Source organism: Vanellus vanellus (genome assembly GCF_965231255.1).
Source record: "Vanellus vanellus genome assembly, contig: HAP1_SCAFFOLD_2279, whole genome shotgun sequence".
In the NCBI taxonomy this organism is placed as follows: domain Eukaryota; kingdom Metazoa; phylum Chordata; class Aves; order Charadriiformes; family Charadriidae; genus Vanellus; species Vanellus vanellus.
The window spans coordinates 305-13517 of record NW_028128018.1 but is presented as its reverse complement, the minus strand read 5'-3'; the positions used below and the strand labels follow the sequence as shown (position 1 = coordinate 13517).

The window sequence follows — 13213 nt, the reverse complement described above, 5'->3', positions numbered from 1 at the left end:
CCCCCGAATTATTGCCCCTCCCCCCAAATTATTGCCACCCCCCCCCCCAAATATTGCCCCCCCCCCCCCCCAAATATCCCTTCCCCCCTCCCCAAAATATTGGCCCCCCCCCCTCCATCAGGGAACCTAAACGCCCCCCCCCCCCCCCTTAAAGCGGCGAGGGGACGTCCGGGCACGCGCAAGGGGGGGAGGGGGGGGGGTCGCTCCTCCCTTCCCCCCCCCCCCCCCCGTCCCCCCGTCGTCCCCCCCCCCCCCGTCTCCTCCATCACCCGCCCGCTGCTGCTGCGGAGGAGCCCGGGAACCCCCCGCCCCCCCTATCCCCCCTCCCCCCATCAGTGGGGGTATCCCCCCCCCCCCCCCACCACCTCGTGGGGGGGGTGTCCCTATTTTGGCCCCCCCCCCCGCGGGATGTGGTGTCTGCAGTGCACCGCCGACCGCCGGCGGGGGCCGCTCCGGCAGCGCCTCCTCCACGGGTGAGTTGGGGGGACCCCCCCCCCACCCCTCCCCCACCCCCCCCGACACCCCCCCCCCAACCCTTTTAACCCCCCCCAAAGAGGGATACCCCCCCCCCCCCCATCCTCCATCATCATTTACCCCGTGGAGACACTCGACCCCCCCCCCCCCCCGGGACCCCCCCCAAAAACACCCCCCCCCTTCCCAGACGCCTGGGTCCCCAGTTTGGGGGGGGGACACATCGGGGTCCCCAGTTTGGGGGACTGGGAGGGGGGGGGGCAGACACCTGGGTCCCCAGTTTGGGGGGGGGGGGGGGCACACATCGGGGTCCCCAGTTTGGGGGACTGGGGGGGACAGACACACGTCTGGGTCCCCATTTTGGGGGGGGGGGGGGCTGGCGGGGGGGTTCTGTGTCCCCGTGTCCGTGTGTGTCCATATGTCACTGCGTCCATATGTCCCCATGTCATGTGTCCCCACCTCCATATGTCCGTATGTCCCCATGTCACGTGTCCCCATGTCACGTGTCCCCATGTCCATGTGTCCCCCCATGTTGGTCATGTCCATATGTCCCCATGTTGTGTGTCCCCATGTCACATGTCCCCATGTCCATGTGTGTCCCCCTGTCTGTCATGTCCATGTGTCCCCATGTTGGTCATGTCCATGTGTCCCATATCCATGTGTCCCCGTGCCCATGTGTCCCCATGCCCATGTGTCCATGTGTCCCATGTCCATGTCCTATGTCCGTCTGTCCCCAAGTCCATGTCTCCATGTCCATATGTCTCCATGTCCACGTGTCCCATGTCCATCTGTCTCCATGTCCGTGTGTCTCCATGTCCGTGTGTCCCCATGTTCACCTGTCCCCATGTCCACCTGTCCCCATGTCCGTGTATCTCATGCCCGTGTGTCCCATGCCCATGTCCGTCTGTCCCCATGCCCGTGTCCCCACGGTCCCTGCTCAGGTGACACCAGACTGGTTGGGGGGTCTCAGGGCTATCCAGGGGGAAGTGGGTGTCTCATGGGGTCGGGGGGGGGGGAGTCCATTTGGGGGGTCTTGGGGAGGTCTGGGGGGGTCCTGGGATGTCGGGGGGAGAACTCGGGGGGTCGCGACGTGGGGGTGACGTGGTGTCCCCACAGCGTGGACGGCGAGGCGCCGGGCAGCGAGGGCGGGGGGCCGGTGCCCGACAGCCCCGGGCGACCCCCCCCTTACCGCGGCCTCCCCCAACCGGCCCCCCAAGGAGCGGGGGGATCCGGGGGGGGGCCCGGAGGGGGTTCCCCGGGGTTGGGCTGGCCCCGGCTGCCACCCCAGCCCGCCAGCGTGGCCCTGCGCAAGCAGGAGGAGGAGGAGGAGAGCAAGAGGCCGAAGGCTCTGAGCGACAGCTATGAGCTCTCCACCGACCTGCAGGACAAGAAGGTACCTTGGGGACAACCCCAACACCCCCCGACCCCCCCAACCCCCCCCGGGATGGTCCCCAGCCCTCTGTGATGGTTCCCGGCCACGTATGGTGGTCACCACCTGCGTGTGATGGTCCCCAGGGCCATGAGGTGGTCCCCAGGCCCGTGTGGTGGTCCCCAGGCCCGTGAGGTGGTCCCCAGGCCTGTATGATGGTTACCAGGCCTGTGAGGTGGTCACCAGGCCCGTGTGATGGTCACCAGGCCCGTGAGGTGGTCACCAGGCCTGTGAGGTGGTCACCAGGCCCGTGAGGTGGTCACCAGGCCTGTGTGATGGTTACCAGGCCTGTGTGATAGTTACCAGGCCTGTGTGATGGTCACCAGCCCCGTGAGGTGGTGACCAGCCCCGTGAGGTGGTGACCAGCCCCGTGAGGTGGTGACCAGCTCCGTGAGGTGGTCCCCAGGCCCGTGAGGTGGTCCCCAGGCCCGTGAGGTGGTGACCAGGCCCGTGAGGTGGTGACCAGGCCCGTGTGATGGTCACCAGGCCCGTGTGATGGTCACCAGGCCCGTGAGGTGGTCACCAGGCCTGTGTGATGGTTACCAGGCTTGTGTGATGGTCACCAGCCCCGTGAGGTGGTGACCAGCCCCGTGAGGTGGTGACCAGCCCCGTGAGGTGGTGACCAGGCCTGTGAGGTGGTGACCAGGCTCGTGTGATGGTCCCCAGGCCCGTGAGGTGGTGACCAGGCCCGTGAGGTGGTCCCCAGGCCCGTGAGGTGGTCCCCAGGCCCATGAGGTGGTCACCAGGCCCGTGTGATGGTGACCAGGCCCGTGAGGTGGTCACCAGGCCCATGTCATGGTCCCCAGCCCTCTGTGATGGTCCCCAGTCCTGCACAATGGTCACTGTCCCAGTGCGAGGCCCCAGCCCCGTGCGAGGCCACCGTGCCCCCATCCCAGTGCTGACCCTCTTTCCCTGAGTTTTGCCTCACCTGTGACCCTCTCCTGCCCTGTCCCCTCCCTGTCCTTCCTGTGGCCACCTCTGTACATCGGTGTGTCCCCATGTCCCCATCCGCATGTCCCCATCTATGCCCCAATGTCCCCATCTCTGTCCCCATCCCCATGTCCTCATCCATACCCCTATGTCCCTGTCCCCATGTCCCTATCCATGTCCCTATCCATGTCCCCATCCCCATGTCCCCCATCCATGCCCCAATGACCCTCATCCCTGTCCTTGTCCCCATGTCCCCATCCATGTCCCCATCCCCATATCCCCACGTCCCCATCCCTGTCCCCATCTCTGTGTCCCCATCCCCATCCCCATGTCCTCATCCATGTCCCCATGTCCCCATCCCCATGTCCCCATCCATGACCCAATGACCCTTATCCCTGTCCTCGTCCCCATGTCCCCATCCCTGTCCCCATCCCCGTCCCCATGTCCTCATCCATGCCCCCGTGTCCCCATCCCCGTGTCCCCATATCCCCATGTCCCCATCCTCCTGTCCCCATCCCCGTGTCCCCATCCCCGCCTCCCCATCCCCATGTCCTCATCCATGTCCCAATGTCCCCATCCCCACCTCCCCATCCCCATGTCCTCATCCATGTCCCAATGTCCCCATCCCCACCTCCCCATCCCCATGTCCTCATCCATGTCCCAATGTCCCCATCCCCACCTCCCCATCCCCATGTCCTCATCCATGTCCCAATGTCCCCATCCCCACCTCCCCATCCCCATGTCCTCATCCATGTCCCAATGTCCCCATCCCCACCTCCCCATCCCCATGTCCTCATCCATCTCCCAATGTCCCCATCCCCACCTCCCCATCCCCATGTCCTCATCCATCTCCCAATGTCCCCATCCCCACCTCCCCATCCCCGTGTCCCCCCCTCCCCGTCCCCATGTCCCCTCCTCAGGTGGAGATGCTGGAGCGCAAATACGGGGGTTACTTCCGCACCCGCCGCGCCGCCCGCACCATCCAGGCCGCCTTCCGCCGCTACCGCATGGCCCAGAAGTTCGAGCGGCTGCGCAGCGAGGGGGGGCGGGCGCGACGCCTGGCCCTCCCCGGCCTCCGCCTCCAGTTCTCCTTCGAGGAGTACGACCGCGGCCCCCCGGCCCCCGCCCCGGGACCCCCCCCGCCACCCCCCCCTTATTTCCAGGGCAAACCCGCCTCGCTGGACGAGGGGGTCTTGGGGGGACCCCGAAGGGCTCCCCGCTACGGGGGGTCTTGCCGGGCCGGTTTGGATGGCGGGGGGGGTCCCGCCGAAGGGGGGGCGGGGGGAACCGGGGGGGCGGGAGGTGCCGGTACGCCCCCCCGGCAGCTCTCGGCCTCCGCCGATTTTGGGCCCGGTGGCGCCGACCTGGAGGAGGCCTTCGCGCAGCAGGTGGGGGTCATGGGGGTCATAGGGGTCATGGGGGACATGAGGGTTGTGGGGGACATGGGGGTCATAGGAGATATGGGGGGTCATTGGGGACATGGGGGTCATGGGGGACATGGGGGTCATGGGGGTCATGGGGGACATGAGGGTCATAGGGGATATGGGGGGTCATGGGGGTCATGGGGGTCATGGGGGACATGGGGGGTCATAGGGGTCACAGGGCCATGGGGGTCATGGGGGATATGGGGGGTCATAGGGGTCACAGGGCCATGGGGGTCATGGAGGTCATAGGGGACATGGGGGGTCATAGGGGACATAGGGTTTATGGGGGGGTCATAGGGCCATGGGGGTCGTGGGGGTCATAGGGGACATGGGGGGGTCACGGAGGTCACAGGGGATATGGGGGGTCAGGGGGGTCACAGGGTCATGGGGTCATAGGGGACATGGGAGGTGACAGGGCCATAGGGGGTCATGGGGGTCACAGCGGACATGGGGGGGGTCACAGGTGACAGAGGGGGTCACAGGGACTGCGGGGGGGGGGTCACGGCCATGGGGGGGACAGGGACAGTGGGCTGATGGGGGGGGGGGTGTCTGTCCCCGCAGGTGAAGTCCTTGGCCGCCTCCATCGACGAGGCGCTGGGGGGGGGCCGGGGGGTCCCGCCGGGTGCCCCCGCCCCCCCCGCGGGTGACAGCGCCGCCACCTCCGCCAGCGATGTCACCCTCTACCTGGACGAGGGCCTCCCCGGCTCCCCCCGCTCCCCCGATCGCCCCCCCAGCCCCGAACCCCCCCCCGAAACCGGGGGGCCCCCTCCCCCCCCGGCCCCCCCGCCTCCTCCCCCGCCTCCCGCCAACCCCCCCGGCCCGGCTGAGCGTTGGGGGGGTCCCGAGGAACCCCCTCGCCGTGGTCCCCCCTGCCTGGAATGTCGGGGGCGGGGGGGGGGCGGGGGGGGCCACCCCCCTTTGCTGACGGTGGAACCCCCCAGCGACAGCTCGGCCGACCTCAGCGACCGCTCCGACCGCGGTTCCCTCAACCGGGGGGGTCCCTACGAACCCGAAGGGGCTGGAGGGGGTACTTTACCCCGTAGCGGCCCCCCCCATCGGTGTTTTCACCCCGAAGCCCCCCCCGTTCCCCCCCCCGGCCCCCCGCCGCCCCCCGCCGCCGAGGAGGGCTCGGAAGGAGACAACGAGAGTTTGGGGAGCAGCTCCAACTCCAACGAGACCCTCAACTGTTCCTCGGGTTCCTCGTCCCGCGACAGCCTGCGGCGACCCCCCCCGCCACCCCCCCCGCCTCCCGCCGCCCCCCCGCAACCTCCCGGTCCTTCCGGCCCCCCCGGTAAAGCCACGTACCAACGGGAACCGCGGCAGAGTTGGGATTCGCCGGCGCTCAACAACGACGTGGTGCAGCGCCGGCAGTACCGCATCGGCCTCAACCTCTTCAACAAGTGAGGGGGGGGGTGGGGGGGCGGGGGCGGGACATGGACCCCGTGTTGGAGGTGGGATGGGGTCTGGTGGCCCTATAGCGGGCCCGCGTGGCGCTGTCGGTGGCCCTATGGGAGGGGTAGGGTGGCGTTCTTGGTGGCCCTATAGCGAAGACGGGGTGATGTTCTAGATCATCCTATAGCAAGGAGAGGATGAGCTTGGTGGTCCTATAGGAAGGACGGGGTGACCTTCTCGGTGGCCCTATAGCAAGGAGAGGATGACCTTGGTGGCCCTATAGCAAGGACAGGGTGATGTTTGGTTTAGGTGGCCCTATAGAAGAAGGGGGTGATGTTCTAGATAGACCCGTAGTACAGCCACGGTGATGTTCTAGGTAACCCTATAGGGAAGAGAGATTGTCATCATAGGTGACCCTACAACCAAGGTGATGTTTAGGTGACTCCATAAGCACGGCAAAGTCACCCTATAGCCGGGAGAAGGTGACATTCTAGGTCACCCTACAGCTGTGTAGGTCACCTTACAGCGATGAGTGTCACAGCCGTGGGGGTGACCCCACACCCACCGCCTTTGTAGGAAACCGGAGAAGGGGATCCAGTACCTGATCGAGAGGGGGTTCCTCTCGGACACCCCGGTGGGGGTGGCCCACTTCATCCTGGAGAGGAAGGGCTTGAGCCGGCAGATGATCGGCGAGTTCCTCGGCAATCGCCAGAAGCAATTCAACCGCGACGTCCTCGAGTAAGGAGTTGGGGGCGGGGGGGAACGGACACACGCGCACCGGGATGGGGTGGGACACGCTGGGACTTGGGGGGACTCACCCCGAGACCGAGCCTATCTCCGGTGCGTGGGGTTCTCCTGCAGCTGCGTGGTGGACGAGATGGACTTCTCTGGGATGGAGCTGGACGAGGCCCTGCGCAAGTTCCAGTCCCACATTCGGGTGCAAGGGGAGGCCCAGAAGGTCGAGCGCTTGATCGAGGCCTTCAGGTGAGGGACGGTCACGGGTCCCTGTCCCCACCCCACCTTCCCTGGCTCCAGAAAGGCCACCGGGCCATGGCACAGGGTTGCGTGGTCACCATGGCGTGATGTTCTAGGTGATCCTATGGCTCAAGAGGGAGATGCTAGGGGTGGCCGCCCACCTGCTGCCATGGGGTGATGTTCTAGGTGACCTTATGGCTCAAGAGGGAGATGTTAGGCCCACGTGCCACCATGGGGTGATGTTCTAGGTGACTCTGTGGACCGAGTGGGGGACACTAGGGGTGACGGCACATGCAGGGCCGGGTGATGTTCTAGATGACCCTATGGACCAAGCAGGGGGACATTAGTGGTGGTGGCCCCCCAAGGGACCAGGTGATGTTCTAGGTGACCCTACAGACTGAGAGGACATTAGAGGTGGTGCCCCACATGCAAAGGGACCTGGACCGCTCCAGGACTGTCGTGGGGGTGCAGAGGCCATCTCGGCTGTGTGGGGATGGCTGTGGGGCACCCTGACCCCATGGGCCATGGGGATTGTCCACCCCCCGCAGCCAGCGCTACTGCGTGTGTAACGCGGCCCTGCTGCGCCAGTTCCGCAACCCGGACACCATCTTCATCCTGGCCTTCGCCATCATCCTCCTCAACACCGACATGTACAGCCCCAGCGTCAAGGCCGAGCGCAAGATGAAGCTGGAGGACTTCATCAAGAACCTCCGAGGTGAGGACCGTGCTCTCATCCTGTCCGTCTCCCCCCCTCCCGGTGTCCTTTCCCCTGCTCGGGAATGCGGGTTCTAGAGCGGGGGGCCCCGGTGTCGCGCAGGGGTGGACAACGGGGAGGACATCCCCCGGGACATGCTGGTGGGCATCTACCAGCGCATCCAGAGCCGGGAGCTGCGCACCAATGACGACCACGTCTCCCAGGTCCAGGCCGTTGAGCGCATGATCGTCGGCAAGAAGCCGGTGGGTTCACTTGAGGGATGGGACGGGTTCTAGGTGTCCTGTGGGGCTGTTCTAGGTGACCCTACGGAGGGGTGCTCTAGGTGACCGCTGGGGGATGTTCTAGGTGACCCTATGGGAGAAGTCCTGGGTGACCCCGTGGGGGATGTTCTACGTGACCTATGGGGGACGCTCAAGGTGACCAATGGGGAACGTTCTAGGTGATCCAATGGCGGATATTCTGGGTGACGCTACGGGGAGGGGATGCTCTAGGTGACCCCAGGGATGGGACAGGCCAAGGTCAAGGGTGCCATCCCCATCAAGGGGGCGGCCCCGGAGGGCGGCGGGGCTGGTGCTGAGCCCGCCGTTGTCCCCAGGTGCTGTCCCTGCCCCACCGGCGCCTGGTGTGCTGCTGTCAGCTCTACGAAGTCCCCGACCCCAACCGGCCCCAGCGCCTGGGGCTGCACCAGCGCGAGGTCTTCCTCTTCAACGACCTGCTGGTGGTGAGCCGGACGTCTGGGTCCCCTGCACAGGGGGGCGGGGGTTGTCCCTGGGGTGGGGGGGGTCATCCGTGGGGAGTCGAGGGGGTCTCCCAGTGACCTGGTGGCCTCGGCAGGTGACGAAGATCTTCCAGAAGAAGAAGATCCTGGTGACCTACAGCTTCCGCCAGAGCTTCCCCCTCGTTGAGATGCACATGCAGCTCTTCCAGAACGCCTGTGAGCCCCATGGCACCCCACAGGGTGCTCCCCTGCCCCTACATCCCACTAGGTCCACCGCCAGATGACCCTTTGCCCTACGGGGTCCGTCATGGAATGTTCTCCATGGGATGTCCCATGGGATGTCCCATAGTGCCCCCCGGGATGTCTCATATGTCCTCCATAGGATGTCCCATGGTGTCCCCCATGGGTTGTTCCATGATGTCCCCCCTTAGGTTGTCCCACGGTGTCCTCCATAGGATGTCCCACGGTGTCCTCCATAGGATGTCCCATGGTGTCCTCCATAGGATGTCCCATGGTGTCCTCCATAGGATGTCCCATAGTGTTCCCCCTGGGATGTCCCATGGTGTTCCCCATGGGTTGCTCCTTGATCTCCTCCATGGGTTGACCCGTGGTGTCCCCCATACGATGTCCCACGGTGTCCCCCATGGGTTGTTCCATGATGTCCTCCATGGGTTGACCCATGGTGTCCCCCATAGGATGCCCCATGGGTTGTCTATGATGTCCTCCTGTGGAGTACCCCCACCCCTGACCCCCAGGTCCCTCTGACCCGGTGCCCTCTGACCGCCCCCCAGATTACCAGTTTGGGATTAAGCTGCTGTCGGCGGCGCCGGGCGGGGAGAGGAAGGTCCTGATCGTCTTCAACGCCCCGAGCCCCCAGGACCGGCTGCGCTTCGCCAGTGACCTCCGCGAGTCCGTGGCCGAGGTGCAGGAGATGGAGAAGTACCGCGTGGAGGGTGAGCGGGGCACTGGGAGCACTGGGAGGGGAACTGGGAGCACTGGGAGGGGCACTGGGGGGGCTTAGGGGGGCACTGGGGTTACGGGGATGGGTGCGCTGGGAGCAGTGGGATGGGTTCTGGGGTACTGGGACGGGCACTGAGGTACTGGGACGGGCACTGAGGTACTGGGAGGGGTGTTGGGAGCACTGGGAGGGGTGCTGGGGGAGCTTGGGGGGAACTGGGGGTACGGGGATGGGTGCTGGGAACAGGGGGATGAGTTCTGGGGTACTGGGACAGGCACTGGGAGCGCACTGGGATGGGCACTGGGGGCAGTTGGCTGGAAAATGGGGGCACTGGGAGCACTGGGACAGTCCCTGGGGTCACTTGAATGGGGCTGGGGGGGGCAATGGAGCAGGTACTGCAGGCACTGGGAGCACTGGGATGGGCACTGGGGGCAATGGGATGGTCAGAGGGGGGGCACTGGGTGCCCTGGGATGGTTGGAGGCAGGGTGAGGGGGCACTGGGAGCACTGGGATGGTCGATTTGGCGGGGCTGGATACACCGGGGTGCCCTGGGGGGGCACTGGGATGACTGGGGCCGGGGTGGTCCCCCCCCCCGCAGCGGAGCTGGAGAAGCAGAAGGGGGTGTCGGGGCCGCGGGGTGGGGGGCCCCCCCGGGAGGCCCTCAACGGCCTCAGCCGCAGCAGCCTGGAGGACGCCTTCGGGGCCGGCGAGGGGCTCAAGCGCAGCGCCCTCAGCAGTTCCCTGCGGGACCTCTCCGATGGCGGTGAGATATTGGGGGGGGGAGGGCGGGGTCCTGGGGGGGACGGGGGGCTGGGATCCCCCGGGGGGGTTAGGGTCCTCTGGGAGGGCATTTGGGGTCCCCTAGGGGGCATTAGGGGGTCCCCTGGGGGGCATTTGGGGTCCTCTAGGGGGTATTTGGAGTGCCTGGGGGGCATTTGGGGGTCCCCTAGGGGGCATTTGGGGGTCCACGGGGGGCATTTGGGGTCCCTGGGGGAGGTTAGGGTCTTCTGGGAGGGCATTTGGGGTGCCTGGAGGGGATTTGGGGGTCCCCTGGGGGGCATTTGGGGTCCCTGGGGGGGGTTAGGGTCTTCTGTGAGGGCAGTTGAGGGTCCCCTAAGGGGCATTTGGGCATCCCTGGGAGGGCATTTGGGGTCCCCTAGGGGGCATTTGGGGGTCCCCTGGGGGGCATTTGGGGTCCTCTAGGGGGTATTTGGAGTGCCTGGGGGGCATTTGGGGGTCCCCTAGGGGGCATTTGGGGGTCCCCGGGGGGCATTTGGGGTCTCTGGGGGAGGTTAGGGTCTTCTGGGAGGGCATTTGGGATCCCCTAGGGGGCATTTGGGGTGCCTGGAGGGGATTTGGGGCTCCCCTGGGGGGCATTTGGGGTCCCTGGGGGAGGTTAGGGTCTTCTGGGAGGGCATTTGGGATCCCCTAGGGGGCATTTGGGGTGCCTGGAGGGGATTTGGGGCTCCCCTGGGGGGCATTTGGGGTCCCTGGGGGGGGTTAGGGTCTTCTGTGAGGGCAGTTGAGGGTCCCCTAAGGGGCATTTGGGCGTCCCTGGGAGGGCATTTGGGGTCCTCTAGGGGGTATTTGGGGGTGTACTGGGGGGCATTTGGGGTGCCTGGGGGAGGTTAGGGTCCCCTAGGGGGCATTTGGGGTCCCTGGGGGAGGTTAGGGTCTTCTGGGAGGGCATTTGGGGTCCCCTAGGGTGCATTTGGGGTCCTCTAGGGGGTATTTGGGGTGCCTCAGGGGTATTTGGGATGCCTGGGGGGCATTTGGGGGTGTACTGGGGAGCATTTGGGGTGCCTGGGGGGGTTAGGGTCCTCTGGGAGGGCAGTTGAGGGTCCCCTAGGGGGCATTTGGGGTCTCTGGGGGGGATTGGGGGTCCCCTGGGGGGGGCACTGGGGGGTTCCCGGGGGGGTGGTGGTGTGACAGTGGGGGTGACCCCCCTGCTGCCCCCCCTCACTGTGTTCCCATGTCCCCCTCCCCCCCCCAGGGAAGAGGGGCCGACGCAACAGCGTGGGGTCCCTCGACAGCACCATCGAGGTGAGTGCCCCCTTTAAGCCACGCCCCCTTTAAGCCACGCCCATTTAAGCCACGCCCTCAAACCACGCCCCCTTAAAAGTCACGCCCATCCCACCCCACACCCCTGTTCCTAGTGCCCCCCTCTGTGCTTGTGGAAGGGGCGGGGTTTGAGGGAGGGGCGGGGCTTTACAGTCAGGGGAGGGGCTTAGCCACCAAGGAGGGGTGTGGTGGGCAGGGGGCGTGGCTTGTTCGGGGAAGGGGCGGGGCTTCCCCCTTGGAGAGGCTGAATGTGGCAATGGGGAGGTGCTTGTGTGAGGGGGTGTGGCCATTCTAGGGAAGGGGCGGGGGTTGCTTGCTGGAGCTGGGGCCCATCCACCAATGGGGAGAGGGAAGTGCTGGGAGGCGGGGCTTGCTCACTAAAGTCACGTGATCTGATCCAGGGGTGGGGCCTATCCACCGGTGCCTGGCCTTATCCACCAATGGGAAGGGAAACTGGGCTGAGGGGCGAGGCTTTTCACACTCCGGGGGCGGGGCTGGCTCTAGGGGGCGGGGCCTGACCAGGGAGGGGGCGGGGCTGCCTCTAGGGACCCCAGGTGGGAGGGCTTTACCCACCAATGGGATGAGGCCTGGTTGGAGGGGGGCGTGGCCTGGCTGGAGGGGGGCGTGGCCATCCTCCAGGCTGACTCCGCCCCCTCCCGCAGGGCTCCATCATCAGCAGCCCCCGGCCACAAGCCCGGGGGCCACCGGGGGGGCCGGGGGCGGCCCCCGAGGGCTACAAACCCCCTCCCCGCCCCGTCTCCAACTCCTCCTCCTTCTTGGGGTCCCTCTTCGGCAGCCGACGGGGCAAAGGCCCCCCCGGACCCCCCCCCGGCACGGGGGGCCCCACTTCGGCCTCCGCCTCTTCTTCCTCCGCTTCATCCTCCCATCACCATCATCCCCCCCCCGCGCCCCCCCCGGCCCCCGAAGGGCCCTCCAAGCTCCAAGCACTTCACGCCCAGTACTGCCACGGGGCCGGGGGGGCCGCGGCGGCCGGGGGAGGACCTGGCCCCCCACCACCCCCCCCTTACCCCCAGCAACCCCCCCCTCCTGCTCGCCCCGCGCCCCCCCCGCCGCTGCCCGCCATCGCCGCCGGGGCCCCCCCACGCTTCCACGGGGGGCCCACCCCCCCTTTATCGGCGCCCCCCCAGCAGCACGGCCCCCCCGGTGGGGGGTTCCCACCGCCTCACCCCCATTACACCCTCCACCGGCCCGGCAAAAGAGGGGGGGCACCCCCCGGCCCCCCCCGCCAACCCCTCTCCCCCCTCCCTCTCTACAGCCCTGCGCCCCCCCACCATGGGCTGCCCCACGCTTACCCCCCCGGCCCCCCTCCACACCACCACCCCCCGCCACCCCCCGCTCCGGCCAAACACTTCGTTTTCGGGGGGGGGGGCCCAAGCGGGGGGGCTCTACGGGGGGGCGGCGGCGGGGCGGCCCCCCCGCCCCATCACCACCATCATCACCATCACCACCACCACCCGCCCCCCCATTCCCCCATCCCCCCCCACCCTTCTTACCCCCCTCTGCCCCCCCCTTCGCCCCACACCCCCCTCAGCCCCCACTCCCCCGCCGGCCCCACTTCGCCCCTGGCCCAAACCGGTCAGGGCCCCCCCAAACCAAAGGGGGGGAACCGCATCAGCACCGTGGTCTGACCCCGACCTCCCCCCCCTCCATTTCCCCCCCCCCGGCAGAGGACGGACACGACTCATGGCAGCGATGGACGGTGCCGGCATGTTGGACGCGGTGGTTATTTTTGTACCCCCCCCACCCCCCTTTTTTTCTCTCGACCCCCCATCCCCCCCCCCCCCCAAAAAATACCTGCACGTGGCTCGTGTTTGGCTGCTCGCGCCTCACCCCCCCGCCCCACCTCGGGGGGGGTGGGGGCACCCAGATATGTGGGTTTAACCCCCTCCCCCCCCCCCGCCATCCTGGGGGTCCGGCGTCGAGGATGCCCCCCCCCCCCCTCCCCCCGGCTCAGGCTGAATGTCACATGGCACTTTAACCCCCCCACCTCCCCCCACCCCAAATTTGTCCTTACCCCCCCCCCCACCCGGACGCCTGTTGGGGGGGGTAGAGGGGTTACCCAGTGGCCGCAGACCCAGGGATGCACGCGGAGGGGATCCAGGGGTCCGGACCCCCCCAC

The 13213-nt window shown here is 67.3% G+C and overlaps 1 protein-coding gene across 1 annotated transcript; it reads left to right on the top strand.

The window, feature by feature from the left end:
- Positions 1-408: 408 nt before the first annotated feature.
- On the top strand, positions 409-12722 carry IQSEC2 (IQ motif and Sec7 domain ArfGEF 2; the record flags this gene model as incomplete). Its single annotated transcript, XM_082500641.1, has 14 exons — positions 409-473; positions 1588-1864; positions 3751-4218; positions 4816-5654; positions 6223-6384; positions 6508-6630; positions 7170-7336; positions 7439-7578; positions 7932-8057; positions 8171-8270; positions 8846-9007; positions 9611-9775; positions 11006-11055; positions 11736-12722. 14 exons carry the CDS (start codon positions 409-411, stop codon positions 12720-12722), a joined length of 3831 nt encoding a protein of 1276 aa, XP_082356767.1.
- Positions 12723-13213: the final 491 nt, after the last annotated feature.